Source organism: Notechis scutatus, chromosome Z (genome assembly GCF_049901735.1).
Source record: "Notechis scutatus isolate UNSWTSFEM ecotype Mainland chromosome Z, rNotScu1.2, whole genome shotgun sequence".
Lineage (NCBI taxonomy): Eukaryota > Metazoa > Chordata > Lepidosauria > Squamata > Elapidae > Notechis > Notechis scutatus.
In genome coordinates this window covers 99,009,382-99,025,290 of record NC_142025.1, presented here as the reverse complement: position 1 = coordinate 99,025,290, position 15,909 = coordinate 99,009,382, and the positions used below count along the sequence as shown (strand labels likewise).

General features: G+C 40.0%; 2 protein-coding genes across 2 annotated transcripts; both read left to right on the top strand.

Moving 5' to 3' along the window:
• The first annotated feature begins 1,249 nt into the window (after positions 1 to 1,249).
• HOXB6 (homeobox B6) lies at positions 1,250 to 4,666 on the top strand. The gene is made up of 2 exons (XM_026669528.2): positions 1,250 to 1,747; positions 3,690 to 4,666. The coding sequence occupies exons 1-2, from the start codon at positions 1,327 to 1,329 to the stop codon at positions 3,947 to 3,949; spliced, it is 681 nt and encodes a 226-aa protein (XP_026525313.1). The 5' UTR covers positions 1,250 to 1,326; the 3' UTR covers positions 3,950 to 4,666.
• A 1,679-nt stretch (positions 4,667 to 6,345) lies between these two features.
• On the top strand, positions 6,346 to 10,006 carry HOXB5 (homeobox B5). Its single transcript, XM_026669529.2, has 2 exons — positions 6,346 to 7,429; positions 8,786 to 10,006. The coding sequence occupies exons 1-2, from the start codon at positions 6,811 to 6,813 to the stop codon at positions 9,031 to 9,033; spliced, it is 867 nt and encodes a 288-aa protein (XP_026525314.1). The 5' UTR covers positions 6,346 to 6,810; the 3' UTR covers positions 9,034 to 10,006.
• Positions 10,007 to 15,909: the final 5,903 nt, after the last annotated feature.

Sequence of the window (15,909 nt, the reverse complement as noted above, 5' to 3'; positions counted from 1 at the left end):
CCCTCTTCCCCCAAAGCTCATATCAACCATCCTGACGCCTCTCAACCCGGGATCCCCTGCTTTAAATTTAATAATTTCTGATGTTAGGTGATCAATAAGGGGCGCGGAGGGGGGGTTGGCAGTCAGACCAGACGCTGCCTTTAACTCTAACCTGTCCAAAGATCCGGCCTGAACCATAAAAACGCAAGAGGGCACCGTTCTTTGCGCACAATGTCGTGGGAGCTGAGCGACACCGGCAGTGTCTCTCTCGGACACGGGGCTTCAAACTTACACGAGAGGGATTTGATTAGTTCGGAGACGTGAGGGTAGAAACATATCCGTGTAGGAGTATAGGAGAGGTGCAGATAGGAAGGGTGTGGGGAGAATAAATTGTAGCCTCATCCTCCAGATGCCTGGTCGTACCTCCCGAGGAGTTTAAAATTCTTGATGGGGAGCTCCGTCCTGAGCTCAGAGGACACACCAAGAGGAATAAATTCGCTGGAATTTATTTCCCTTCTCCAGATCCAGCAATTGACCACTTGAACTGGCTGTACAGTAAAAGGCTCCCCATTTCCCCCACTTGAAACCAAAGATGTGTGGGGAGGGGGGGAGAGATAATACGCCTTCCCGTCCTTCTCCTCCAGGTACTTATATGAAAACCACAAACTTTTCAAATTGAAAATATTTCCCATGTTTTCCTCCTTCCTCTCCACGGGAGCAGCAAGGATAAGATTGATGTCATTCTTCATATCTTTCACCTTTCTCATGTTTGTTTATTACAATAATTAATAATAATAATAATAATAATAATAATAATAATAATAATAATAATAATAATAATAATAATAATAATAATAATAATAATAATAATAATAATAATAATAATAATAATAATAATAATAATAATAATCCCCAAATAGCTTTGGATTTATCTTTTCGTAGATACTGAATACGTGATAAACGGGGTGGGGAAAGAAACAGGGGTAAAGAGTGGTGGTGCTTGGGGGGGGGGGCGTTTCTGTTGTTTAAAGGTGATAGTGTTGGTGGCAGGGATGCTTTCACTGGTTTGTTCTGGGGGGTCCCCTGTGCAGAGCTAACCCCTCTAGGGTGCTATTTCGCAGCCTCCGACTCCTGCTATTGGTCAGCGCGTGATCAGATGGTTCTCTTCCCTTATGTCCCTGGTTGGCACGCGGCCATCCCCCTTCAGCTAAAACCCAATCTCCCATATACTGCTAATAGCTAAACCGCTTGGACTATAAAACGCAACAAATCATAAAGAGCAAGGGAAAGAACAGACGCTGTTCTTCTGGTTAACTATTATTATTGTTATTGTTATTGTTATTTCCAATGAGTTCTTATTTTGTCAACTCTACTTTTCCGGTGAGCTTAGCCGGGGGTCAAGAACCGTTCCTGGGACAGCTCCCCTTATATTCCACGGGCTACGCGGATCCTTTAAGGCACTATCCCAGCACGTATGGAACTGGGGGCGGTGGGGTCCAGGAGAAAGGTTACGCGGGCGCGCCTTACTACCAGCAAACCAACGGAGCTTACAACCGGAGTCCAGCCTGCGATTACGGGACATCTGGTTTTTACAGGGAGAAAGAGACAGGCTGTTCTCTTTCGAGCCTAGAGGAGCCTGTCCAGTTCGGCCAGGAACAAGCCCGGAAGTCAGAATGCTCACAGAGCAAGCACGTTTTCGGGGACAACGAGGATCAAAAGTGCTCCACGCCAGTATATCCTTGGATGCAGAGAATGAATTCCTGCAATAGTAAGTTGTTTCCACCACCCCCTCCATTCTTCCCAATCGCGTTAGGTGACAGATGGCTACCCAGATAGAGCAGGAAATGTTTTTCTTCTAATCTGAAGCTGCAGGCAGTAGAGCCAGAAACTTCCTTAAAACTTTTTTTGCACTGCTTAAGCTGTGCTTCAAAGGCGCTGCCTGGCTTGTTTGTTTGTTTGTTTGTCATATTATCTGTAGGAACTTCTCTAGACTTAGTTCCTCTCTTTAGCCAACTTTCTGCAACTGAAAGTGCTGAGATTTATTGTAGAAGGCAATGTTGGCTGTCACTCACTAGGGGTGATTTAGAAAGGTGTCTTGGCACTCACACTCATCCGTGTGTGTGCACACACACTCACACAATGCAATCACTATCAAACTGACCCTCTCTCCCCAAATTTTTTCAATAGATCTGGATTTCAATTTCTTTTCCACACCTCTCTCCCCCTCCCCCCTCCACACAGTGATACAGGCATGATACCTCTGTGCCAATTTAGCCAAAGGCATATTCAGCAAATGCAGCCAGTTGTATAATGTCTGGGGGGCTTAAATATTTGAAAAGAGAGAGCTACATTTTTAATGAAACTCAAGCGTAATTGAATGCCTGCCTGAAGAGGAAGTTGTAGATAGTTTTTCTTTCACTCACTCTCCCCACCTTCTTTGTGATCAAAGACTGCCTCCAGGTGCCATAATTTCCATGAAAATTCATTTAAAGAATGATAAAGAGGTAGCCACAGCTCCTCCTCTCATCCCTACCGTCCAAAGGGAAGGGAAATTAAGGGAAATCAATAGAGGGAGATAGGTAGAAGATGGATAGGTAGGTAGGTAGGTGTTTCGCTTAAGTTCTGGAGTCCAAAGCAATTAGAGCAGAGCGGAAGAGAATCTACAAATAAAAGAAACAGTGTAAGCCCCACATAACTGAAAGAAACTTGGTCAGAGGTGGCTGTCCAGAAGAAAGGGAAGAGAGCACAGGATAAAAAAAAAGTCTTAACTTTGGACATTAATTCTTTCCTAATGGAGGTGCAGGAAGGAAGTGCATAGATAACTCTCAAAACAAATTTTGTCAGACTCTATTGCACTCATTCATTATCTATCTATCTATCTATCTATTAACATATACATATTAACCTTTATGACATTGCTCCTAGACACTCAACTGTGAGGAGTTTGTTACTTATCTTCCTTTAGGTATTCCTCCTCTTTTAAGTCACTTCCCATTCTACTGCTTTTGAGAGCTCCATAGCTGGTTCAAAGGCTATTTCTCGGAGAACTGCAGCAGACGAAGAAGGGGATTTATTCCCAAGCAAGTGTCCCAGCCCAGTAATTTTAGTCCCTGTGAATACTGCTCAGGAGGGAACTCCTGAGATTTCAGGCAGAGAAGCAGAGAGGGAGTCTTTGAGTGAAGAAGCAGCTCACTTCACTCCCCAACAAAACCAGAAACAGTAAGCTTCCGGGGTACATCTTTGTTTAAGTTTACTGCCCCCATTCTTATTGAAAAAAATAAACATGGAAACAAAACAAATTGTATCGTGGAGCTGCAAGTTTTCAAGATTTCTGTGTGCCCACTGAGACTTAGCTAGGAGCAGGCAAAGAATATATGGGAAGTGTATCTCTAACTTTTCAATTCAAACATGAGACAGGGTTATTCTCGGAACAGAAATGTTCCCAAGCGCGAAGTTAAAAGCTAATTAGATAGGGATGGATTTGATTTCCCCTTGTATTAGGTAGTTTTGATCGCCAAGGGTTGGAGATAAGAAAGCGGGCCACTCTCTTTCCCAGCCCCCCTCTCCTCCTCCCACACGCATGCACACACACACACACACACTCACAACAACACACTCTGGTGCATAGCATAGACATTGGCATGTTGTATATGTGTAAGTCCAGTAAATGTTCAGTAGCACACGCTTGCCTTCTTCTACATCCCCACCAGGTTCCTCCTTTGGGCCGAGTGGCAGGCGAGGCCGGCAGACTTATACTCGCTACCAGACTCTGGAGCTGGAGAAAGAATTCCATTTTAACCGTTACCTGACCAGGCGCCGACGCATCGAGATCGCTCACGCCCTGTGTCTGACGGAGCGCCAGATAAAAATCTGGTTTCAGAACCGAAGGATGAAATGGAAAAAGGAAAATAAGCTCCTTAACTCCACTCAGCTGAGCGCCGAGGAAGAAGAGGAGAAACCAACGGAATGAAAGAGCAGAAGGAGATGGGGGGGAGAGAAAGAGAGCTCGAGAGCCCGAATGAATGCAGATGAATGAATGAATGAATGAATGAATGAATGATTGAATGGGGAAGAAAGCAGAATGTCAACAGTTGGGGAGCTCCAGAAATGACAACTCCTCCCACCCAAAAGGCACAACTGGGACAAACATTTTGTAAAATATCTGAGACTATATGGCGGTGTTGTCCTTTTACATCCTCACTTGCATTGGATTATTGAATTTATCGTATCATAACCATGTTTCTAGTCCAATTTATTTTCCCTCTCTTTATTGACCTTTCCCTTTGCCACAAATGGGATTGTGGTTGTGTTTTGTTTTGCCTGATTTACCTTTGGGTGTCCTCCTTAGGATTCTTGTTAACCCTTGTATTTAAGTGGAGGTGCTGCAATATATGTGTCAGGTTTGGGGCTATTTGATTGTCTTTATTTTGTAAAACAGAAGTGTCATGCACGATTTTACTTATTTGTTTTTTTTTATATAAAATTAAGTTAATCAAGCCCTGGGTTCTGTCATTTAAGGATTATTGTTTTAAACAAAATTATATTAAAAAAAAAACAATTGCAACCTAAAAAGTATGGTGGATTTTTTTTAAAGAATTTTTTTAATCGTTTTTATTTTATTACAATTTGTATAGTGTTGTATTTGTAGTTTGTGTTAGCTATGGAGATTTTAAAAGACCTATAATACAATAAAAAAGATGAAAACAAATACGTTGAGAAAAACACTTCTTATGTTCATAATTTAGGATGTGTTTCCCTTTTCTCCACATCGTTTCTGAGAAATATATCTATATCTACATGAGGTATATGGTTGGTATAGTTAAAAATAAATTTAAAAACCTGTTTTAAAAACCTGCGATTTCCTTAATTTGGACAGGCAAATAATTCCTTAAATGCTACAGAAGTTAGAGGATGAAAGATATATTCAGCCCCCCACATATGCACTTCCTCTTGCTTAGCCTAAACTTAAATAAAAGACCTTTTCATCAAGAATATATTGGAGCTGACATTTAACTTTAATATGGATTTTTTTTGATTGTTACTGCACAAAAGAGTTATGTGGGGTGCACACCACACATATAATAAATCAAAGAAACAGGCATAATTCTCTGTCCCATTCTACATCTGCTAAAACACACATAACATTTTCATAGCCTTTCTCAAACATTGTCTCAAGTTCCTCTTAGGGTAAATCTCCCAATCCCCTTCCCAATCCCTTTAACCAGCCTTAATATCTCACTTCATATTAAGCTAAAATATGAGAGTGTGAGCTATTAATGTTCTGCGATCAAAAGAAAAGGGAGTTAAATAACTGATTTAAAAGAAAATATTCAGGTGGTATTTTAAAAAAGAAGAGAACCTTGAATCTATTTTCCCTATAACTTTCTTTTCCCTTTCCTTTCCTTCATTGATTACTTAAGGAAGGTTAACAATTCTTTGTTGTTGTCCCTAGCAAGCTGTTAATAGCTATACCTGATTTTTGTTTTTTGAAAACAGGAAAAAGTGGCGAAACATTAATTTCCTTTCTAATACACTCTCATGTCAAATCCCATTCCTTCTCGCCACACATACAATGAAATCATGTAATCTGGAGTCTTGCAACTGCGTAATACTTATTCTTATTGCTACACTTTTGAATAGCTCTGATTATTATGATTATGTGCCAGTTTCAATATGGCTCATAATTTTCAATGACCTGCAAGCTGTTTTTTGTAAATTCTTGTAGGTTAGCAGAAGAATGGAAAAGAAAATAGTGACATGGCTGGAGAAAAACAAACTATTCCAAATTCAAATCTGGCCCTTCATTATAAAGTTGATCATTATCAAATATTTTAGTAATTTATATGAACGTTGAGAAGTCTCTTCATTTGAAACAGTTCCCTCAAGAGATTGCCAGTCGTACAATTCATCATATTGCTAATTATTTGGGGGGTGGAAAGACACACGTAATGTCAAGATAAGTTGATTTTCCCTTCTGTTATTTGCACTGGTATTAAGGTGTAGGAAGAGTAGTAGAAATAATGCTATAATAATGATAATAATAATGCAAAAACATTCAAGCAAGCTTTGATGTTGATAGTGACTCCTAAGTAGGAGATGCAAATAAAAAACAGGAAAGGGAGAAGGAGGAATTTTCATCTTGATTTACATCGGAATAAATTTTTCCCTGAATAACCGTTTCTAATATAAAAGCAAAAACACTGGAATTATTTTTTGGTATTAAACAACTATTATTCATAATAGTAATAGCAACAATTTTACACTGCATCTACTATAATAAGAAAATTTATTTTCCACATGTTCTCCTCTGGAAGAAAGAGAGAAAATAGAGAAACAAAGACAGAAACGACACTTTTTGGGGAAAAAAACATTTTATTTCTAGAAAGGCAGAGGACACAAAAACTGAGCGCTTAACTACTTTTTAAAAAGGTGAGTGAGGTAACCTCCCTTGTCGGCTACTTTTTTATTTGCCCAGTAGGTGGCGCACAATGCCAACAAGGAGCAATCTGTGCTGGCTGATTCCTCCCCCTTCTTTCCTCCCTCTTTGGAAGCGGCGCATTGACATGGGCCTAACGATTCTCAGATCGTCATTATTTGTAACCATAGAGCATGAATTGCCTCTTGAGGTCATCAGTGAGAATTTACGACTGGTCAACAAAAGCACGTGATTCCCAAACGCACCCCCCACCCCACCCCCATATTTGGCCGCATACATAGCAAAACGAAGTACAGTGCATCGCTATAATTCATTAATACATCATAAATCCTCAAGCACAGGGGTTATAACGACCACGAGCCCCACAAATCAAGCCCTCCAAAATACAAACCCAAATGAGTTCTTACTTTGTAAACTCGTTCTCAGGACGCTATCCTAATGCCCCAGACTATCAGCTGTTAAATTATGGGGCCGGCAGTTCCATGAACGGATCTTATAGAGATCCAGGCAACATGCACGCCGGCTCTTACGGGGGATACAACTACAATGGAATGGATCTGAGCATCAGCCGATCATCCTCCTCCTCCAGCCACTTTGGGGCGGTTGGGGAGAGCTCTCGCGCCTTCCCTGCCCAAGCAGCGCCCGAAAGCAGGTTCAGACAGGCGTCCAGCTGCTCCTTGTCTTCTCCCGAATCCCTTCCTTGCACCAGCAGCTCCAGCAGCACCAGCAATAGCGGCGGCGGCGGCAGCGGCGGCGGCGGTGGCGAAAGCCATGGAGGCAAGGCAGCCGGGTCCTCCCCTGCCGACCAGGCAGCCTCTGTTGGCGCGGCCAGCGCCACCGCATTTGCCGAGATAGACGAGACCAGCGCGTCCTCGGGGCCCGAAGAGAGCGGCTCCCAAGTCAACAGCAACGGCGCCCGAGCTCAGGCAGAGCCGATCGCCACCTCCACGCCGGCCACGGAAGGACAAAGCCCGCAGATATTCCCCTGGATGCGAAAGCTTCACATTAGCCACGGTACAGACTTGCTCCTTTTTAATTTGGCTGGGGTGATCTATGGGATGTGTGCCTGCGCCTTCTGTCTGTCTCTCTGAGTCTGTAATCTGGGTGTATGTGCGTGCGTGTGTTTGTGTGTGTGTGTGTGTTCATACATAGACACATACACACAAAACAGGATTTTGGCAGGGCGTATTTGCTTTGGCGACGGGAGAAGGAATCCAACCGCATTGTGAAACCACTTTCCTGTCTATATATGCCCTTTTCTATTTGCGTTCAGTGTCTCTTTCTTTCACTATGATGTTCAATTCTTAAAGAGTATTTTCTTCTCTTAAAAAAAAATCCAGGTTCACTCCGTTTTTTAAAAATAGTGTTTTACCAGCACGACAAAAGTCAAGCTGTAACAATAAGTAAGAATGGCGTTTGTAATAGCCTTGTACCAGGAGGGTGGGAAATGGTTTGAAAGTAGGAAGAATTGGGGGGGAAAAACCACACACACACTCAGAGACACACACAAAGAAATGGGAAAGATGAGGCGAAGGGTTAAAACAGGAAGACTGTTTGGGGGCACGGATGTGTCTGCCAACCTCTCTTCCTCCCCCTCCCCCTCCGCCCCACATTTCCCCGTCTGCAAGGGAGAAATGCGGCGGCGACAAACTCTTTGCCTCTCCCTTCAACCCTTGGGGTAAAAATGAAAGAAATGTGCGCGCCGCAGAGCTGGAAGCAAGAACTGCCTTTGCTCCGCACGCCGAGGCTAACTCCCCTTGGGTGGGAAAGGGAGCCCTAAGGGTTTCAGCGGAAGTTGCTTCCAATGAAATGTGGCCGAGACTGGCGTTGGGGAGTGTTAAAGGAAGGCGCAATGCCTAGGAGGGTCGGTTCTCAGTCTTCCAACCGGCCTGTTTCGATCTCCAGTCGAATTGGACTGGAGGATAAAATAGGCCGAGAGAGACACGAAGGGGCTGGGTTTCCGAGATTGTCCTCCGAGACCAGACTCCCTGAACTGCGAGGCAGGCCCCCAAGAGCAGCAATTTCCTCCGAAGAAAGCTGCGTAGAATCAGGTTGTGTTAGAGAACCATGTTCTCGACTCCTGGAAAAAGATACAGGGCTATAGGGAGTGTGAGAAGGAGAGTGGGGCATGGCTTTAAATTAATTAGAATTAAGGCTGGAGCCAGAGTAAAACGAAGGATATTGACTTGGAAGAAACGCAGACGCAGAGAAGCTGTGCGCTCAAATCGCTGGGGCGTTTGTCTGCAGTGTAAGGCGACCGAGGAGGAAACAGTTGAAAGCGCGGTTTCTTTCTGTGCCTGTGATCTAAAAAGAGAAACCAGACCAACAAAAGGCATTTTTTTCCCATGTCCTGTTGTTATTATTATTCAGATATGACCGGACCGGATGGCAAACGAGCCCGAACGGCGTATACTCGCTACCAGACCTTGGAGCTGGAGAAGGAGTTTCACTTTAACCGCTACCTCACCCGCAGAAGGCGAATAGAAATAGCCCACGCTTTGTGTCTCTCCGAAAGACAGATAAAAATCTGGTTCCAAAACAGGCGAATGAAGTGGAAGAAAGATAACAAACTTAAAAGTATGAGCTTAGCATCTGGTGGCAGTGCTTTTCAGCCATAAATTATATCAAGGAGGAATATTAAGAAATAGGAAAGAGGGGGCAGGAAGTAAGAAAGTTTAAAACAAGCAAGCAAACGCAAAGCAACAGCCACATTTGTTTTTGTTAAGTTTGGAGTACTGTAAAGTGAAGCACTTTCCATTCAGCATGCTGTTGATTTTTAAATTATTATTATTATTAATAATAATAATTAACAATTTCATGGGTACTATTATTCCAGGATTGTGTCTTTTGCTGCAATCACCCCCTTTAAATTAAAAGATAAAATCCTGAGGCTTCTTTGATGCTTTAGATGTTCTAAATGTTTGTGTCCGTGCTATAATGATGCTTTCTGGAAAAAGTTAGCATGTCCTTTTCTTTTCTCTTTTCTTTTCTTTCTTTTATTGTGCTTTCTAAATGTTATAACTTATTTATAAGCCAGTATGGGGAATGAAAGATGGGTTCTTAAAAGTTCACAACTTTGTGTGGAACCCTAACTCTTTTCCTTCTACTCACCTTGGGGGGCTCCTGCAGTTCAGTAGCAGGAAAAAAAAAAAGAAAAGAAAGAAAATTAAAACCATCAACCACAACAAACTTTTTTTTTAAAAAAAAAAAAAACCACCAGTATATCTCTCTATATAAGCTCATGTATCTGTCTTTGAAATTGTCAAGTCTGTGATTTGATTCCTGGCCTTGTTTTTATTCCAGGCCAGTTCTGAAACTTTCCTTCTTTCTTTTTTAAATAATTGTGAGTGAAGTTCACTTTAAAAGGGTATATGATTGGACCAACCATAGTATGTTTAAAATGTTTGTAAATACTAGAAATATTTCTACAGTGACTAATAGGAAGTTTTAGTGGGCAGGGTGAATTCAGTGTTTCTGTGTGTCTGAAATGGCATTTGTCATGTCTAGCTGCCTGTTCTCATCCTTGCCAAGAAGCTGTTCGTATTGGTTTGTAGCCTTAACTTGAAGTCAAATAAACGTTTCTCCTGGCCAGAAAAATAGTGGCCTTCTTTGCATTTCTTTATTTCACCATTTTCACAAGTCACAGCATTAAAGTTACTCATCAGCAAAATCTACATTTTAAGAAGAGGCCCAGAGAGAAAGTGTATACTCTTCACCCACCGCTTGACCCAGCTTCCAGGTTCTCCTTGGGGGTCTTTGTCCCAGTCCCCTAAAATCTCTAATGAGCCAAGGATACAAAACCATCCCCTGTAAGCGGTATTAGATGCTGAACTAGCACAACTCAGAAAAAAGAAGAGAAATCAGCGGGTTCGATTCTCAAAAATTCCTTTCCTCCTTGGACTAAGACTTTGAGCATTTTCTTGACCATATATATATATATATATATAATTTTAAGGCCTTTACTTCCAAGTAAATGTGCTTCAGATTACAGTTTCAAAGACCACAAACCAAGCATTTAGGGAGCCACTGAAGTTATCACAGAATGACAACATGCCAGTGAAATTTTAGAGCCAAGTACATATGTTATTGTCTGTTATGTTTGCTTCTACACAATGCTGCAAATATTATACACATACACACAATGCATTCAGGATGGAAAATCACAGTTGTCTCAATAGAGCTAATATAAACAATATGCATGAGGCAATTTTTCTTTTTCCCTTTAAAAATTAATCTACTAATCTAACTTTCTTTTCTTTCTCTCCTCCCTTAAATCACAGTGCTATGATTAAAGTATGTTGTAACAGGGAAATAAGTAGTCTTTGATATTCTTACATTATAGCTTACAGCAATGTTCTCTCTCTCTCCCTCCCTCCTTCCCTCCCCCCCCCTCCCCCTGACACTCTTGTAGGAAGTAAAATTGGTCTTACAAACTTACCCCAAACTGTTTGGTTACTTCTTAAAATGGTTTTGAGAGGGCTGGGGTGTGAGTTGTCATTTCCAAAACAACCCACTTTCTTGGCTTCTCTTGAATATACATAGACACACTACACCCGCCCTGTGCGGCACACACATACATGCACGCATGTATATATTTTACCCGTAGTAAAGTAAGTAAGTATACCAAAGTGGCTGTGACATTAAGATGTCAAATGGATAGGGTTTTATCTAGAAGTTAGATCGTAAAAATCGCCCAGACCTCAGCCAGATACCCCTCACTGGCTCTCAAAAGTCACGTGAGGTCCATAAAGTTAGTTTTATGGTTTTGGGGAGTTGACAATGTACAATATATTTCACATTCTCCAGAATGTTAAGTGACATTTTAACTGCCTGCTTTGGCTTGGAAGGGGGCAGGAAAGGGAGAACACTTTTCCAGGCAGATAAAGGCAGCTCCATTGCAGAAATAGGAAGCATTGACGGTGCACTGTTTACTCCAAAGAGGACTTAGGAGCTGCTAACCTTAAAGTAAGTTCTCTTGAAATACTATCTGCTTAAATGAGTTTTAAAGAAGCAGGTTGTTACAGATGGGGCGGAGGGGGAGGGCGGGGAGCAGGGCCTAGAAGGAGGGGTTTGTCTCCCTTGGAAACTTTCTTCTGCATAAAATCTCAGTGAGAACACCGCCATCGCCAAGGCCCCTGAATTACCTGAGTGTGGCCCACAATAATTTTTGTTTTTAAAAGCATTATGCTTTGCTGAAATGTAGCATAGAGTAGCATAGAGGGACACACCAATAACTTTGTGAGTTAGAGAGAGAGGGCTTTATATGTATTCACTCCAACCTATGAGCCTTGTAAGCACTTTGTGGGTGTATTGAATTCTTGGGAGTGTTTTGATGTCAGAAGCTTAAGCATGACTGCTTAAGGACAGACTTCTATCAGAATGTGTGGGATTGACTTTTGTGAGCTACCTTTAGGAATCAGAGGTGCAAGGGTGAGAATGGTTTAACAATGTGTATTCCCTGAGACTAGCTTTATTATTGTTGTTATTAGTAGTAATCTGCAGATTCACCTTCTAGAGGTGATGAAAACTTAGTAATTAAAATCCTTATCAAGGATCTAAGAATGATTAAGGTAGCATCATAGATATAAGCAATTCCAAGCAAGATTGTTATCTTAAAAAGCTCTGAATAAATAATTTGACACTTTGCTTTTAATCCACACTTTCCCATTTCCTCTAGCTTCTTTTCTTTCTCTCTCTCTCCCCCCCTTTAAGCATTTGGTTTCAGGACATTTTCCCCTTTGCTGTAACAATTATATCATCTCCCTTTCTCTAGAATTCCTCCTTCCTTCTTTTTATCCACATAGCTGCAAATACCCACTTGTTGTTGCTTTCCTAGCCACAGTCCACCAAAAAAAATAAAAAATGTGAAAGTTTATGGCCATAGAATATAGAATTTAGGATTTTCTGGTAGAAAATAAGTATGTGTACTTCTCTTTCCCTTAATTTACTTAGGCTATGTAAGGTTTTTTGAGGGCATGCAACTCTCACACACATTGTGGGATCCATACAAGTACACTTTGTATGTATGCCTTGTTTTATTTCCAATTCACCTATGAGTTGAACTTCATCGACAGAAACCTGATTCCTAGAAATATATTTTTATTACTTCTTGAACCTTGATAAAGATTAGATTTTTGAAATAGAATAAAGATGACACAGATCTGTTTCCCAAAAATATTTTTAAAGACTCCTATTTCTTTGATCTCCTCAGGAAAAGGGAAATTAGTAAATTAAATTCAAGGTAGCCTAATGGTGTTCATAATGAAAGATTTTTAAAATAATCTTTATATTTCCTTGACAAGGATCATTACATAAAAAGTCCTGACACGAATGAATGATTTAATTTTGGATGAGGTTGGTGTAGTTATCATTTTTGTCAGTGAAAACTAATATAAACATATTAGTTTATATTGGGGAAGATTGGGAAAAATCTGATTGGCATATTAAATTTTCTTTCTTTCCTTCCTTCCTTCCTTCCTTCCTTCCTTCCTTCCTTCCTTCCTTCCTTCCTTCCTTCCTTCCTTCCTTCCTTCCTTCCTTCCTTCCTTCCTTGTTCTTAAGAGCTTCCATTTGCAGTATAAGAGTATGCAACTTTTTGGATACATGATCTTGATAAAACAGGGCTTTGGGACTTGATAGATGCCAATAGAACATGCTGTATAATAACTAACCAACATACCTTGCTTGGGAGTAAATCTCACTGAGTTTATTCCATGGGTTTATTTTCCAGTAAAATAGTATAGGATCTGGATTGTCACATTGTCAGCCTAAATGGTTTGGGATTGTAGACCCAATTATAAGTAATTATCTGTTCTCTGCTTAACTTTGACCTCCCTACCACCTCAACTTTTTCCTTTTGAGTAAATGCTATTGTGTTTCCATTAACTTCAATTAAGATTATAGGAAATCAAAGGGTTCAGGAAGCTTTACTTCTCTATAAGCACCAAATTTCACTAATTTGCCAGTGTAGCACTTTACATCAAACCTTTCCCCTCAAAAGTACTGTGTTGGTAGAAACTATTTCTGAATTTGAGATATGGAGTCATCTAAGAAATATGCTTACCATTTATTGGAGGTTTTTCTTCCAATAAATTCAGAACTGTAAAAGACACCGTTAAAAACAGTAACAATAAGCACCATCACAAAGGGCAAAACCTTGAAAACCAATGCCTCTGGTTGATTTAAGAATTGAAAGAGGATAATTTGGGGGGTATAAGGGATCTTGTGCCAATTCCCTGCTGCTTTTTGGCTGTAAAGGTGAGAGAACTCTTGTCTTAACAATTTGTGGTGTTTACATTTTCTTCCCATTTCCGCTCAAACCCTTCCCCCTTCAATCATTTAAACTAAGGTTTTATGACCATGCCATTTGGCAGACACATGTTTTGGGTGTTGTATAAGAGGGGGTAATTTCTTTTGCTTATTTTCTCCTCATTTAGACTATAAAGCATGTTATTGGTTAAGGAAATTCTTATTGTTGGTTAAAACAATTCTTGCTACTAATTTTCTTTTAAAAATGAGGTGATAATATAGCCTCATTTTTAGGAAATGTTGGGAAGATAATAATCTCTTTCAAATTTATTTTCAAGGTGTTCCTTTCATCATTGTATAACACACTTTTCACTATGTGTTTATGTCTGTATGATCATGCAATGTGAGGAGTGAGGGAGGGCATACAATGCGATGCGATCCAGCTATGTTTAGGTTCCTTGAAATCTATCTAAATATTTCTAAGTGAATGAACATAGCATTGGAGTCTAAATCTCCTTTGAATTAAAGCAGGCTTGCATTAAACCTTATACAAGTCTGCATAGAAATATATTGTACCTAATTGAGTGGAGCTTCTTAGGAAATATAAATAGCGTTGGGTGATTTGGACTGGACTCTTACAAATAATAATAAATGTTCCATTTTAGGATTAAATGTTATAGATTATGTACCAATCATGCAATTCTATGTATAAAATACTATGATCTCCTCTAAATTGTTCCTCCTCTCAGGAAGGAAAATAATGCATATGACATTATTTTGTACCAAAACCAGTATCTTATACTACACAATCAGATGATACTAATTAGAAGAGTTCGGGTACTGAGTAAACTGTTGGCAATGTGGAAGAAATATTCATAATCATGCCACAGGTTTAATTATCCTTACCTTACCCTCAACTACTTTTTTCTTACCATTCTTCACTTTGTTTTCTTCAGTCATTTTTTCTATTCTTCCAGCTTCTTAATTCACCTCTTTCCATTTGCCCTTATATGTGTAAACTTGTGTCTTTCCAAATATAGCAACCACAGACCATATGCACAGTGAGCTGAGAATTAAGTATTGCTAAATTCAGTATGAGATAATCTCAAGGACACTGGCGAAAGACTGCACTGCGGACCCCCGCATAGCACTAATTGAAAAGGCTTGTCCCAACTAAGGATACCTGGAGTATCTCAAGAATCCAAGGTCTGAACCAGAAGTTTTGATGTAAATATGGAGCATTGTCTACAGAGTGACCCTTCTCTTTTGTATTTGAACTAGTGTCAAGAAGGGATAGCTGGTGTTGAAAGACACCAAAGGTGGGGGCATTTGTGAACAAAGGGAAGTGGTGCTTTTGCTTCCTTCTAATTCAGGTAAAGAAAAGGAAGGTAAAGTTTGAAAATGGTTCTGCAACTTTATATCATTCCATTCCAGCCCCTTCCCCCAAGATAAATATATCTGAATCTTTTGGCAGTGCGAGTAAATAAGTGGTGAAACTGTCCTTATTTCCTTTTTTCTGGATCTACTTCTGAAATCTTTTCATTGAATGTCTTATTTTTATGTCCCTTCTATAGGGCATTCATCTTATCCTGGTTACTTTTAAGTCTCCACAAATATCTACTGGACCACAGAAAGATTCAATCACTTCATAATAAAGGAAAGCAAGAATTTCTCTTGGTTCTGATTTTTTTAAAAAACCCAAACTAATAATTCTTTTGAAAAAGACTGAGACTATTCGCATAGCAGAATCAACAGGAAGACAATTCTATCTAGATAGCAGATGGTTCCTATGCAAAATTCCTTTCCTTGTTATAAACTGTACCATGCTATATCCTTAAAGCATTCAATAGTGAATTGTTCTGGTATACAATATAAATAAGAAGCAAAAAAATCTTGCATGGTCTATTTTTCTGCACAATAAAATTATCATGATCACAACTACTTTGCCATAAGCAAAATCCCAATCTTCTTTATCTTTCTAAGATTCTTCTGATGACTAGTCTAAGTTTGAAGATATGGTATAGTGGAAGAGTTTCTAAAACTGATCAATAGTAAAGTGATGGAGGTATTTTGCATCTTATATGTAAACACCAAAGAAATATTCCCCATGTGAAATATATTCAAGAAGAAATATGGTGGCAAACTTCTATAGATGCTCCTGTTGCTAAAATGGTGATTTGCTATTAGTAATGTGGTTGGACTACATAACTAGCAATTGTAAACAATAAACTATGCATGGAAATATA

Coding starts and splice junctions, on each gene's coding strand:
- HOXB6 (XM_026669528.2), top strand. CDS start 1,327: ATGAGTTCTTATTTTGTCAACTCTACTTTTCCGGTGAGCTTAGCCGGG. Junction 1,748..3,689: donor GAGAATGAATTCCTGCAATA/GTAAGTTGTTTC, acceptor CATCCCCACCAG/GTTCCTCCTTTGGGCCGAGT.
- HOXB5 (XM_026669529.2), top strand. CDS start 6,811: ATGAGTTCTTACTTTGTAAACTCGTTCTCAGGACGCTATCCTAATGCC. Junction 7,430..8,785: donor AAAGCTTCACATTAGCCACG/GTACAGACTTGC, acceptor ATTATTATTCAG/ATATGACCGGACCGGATGGC.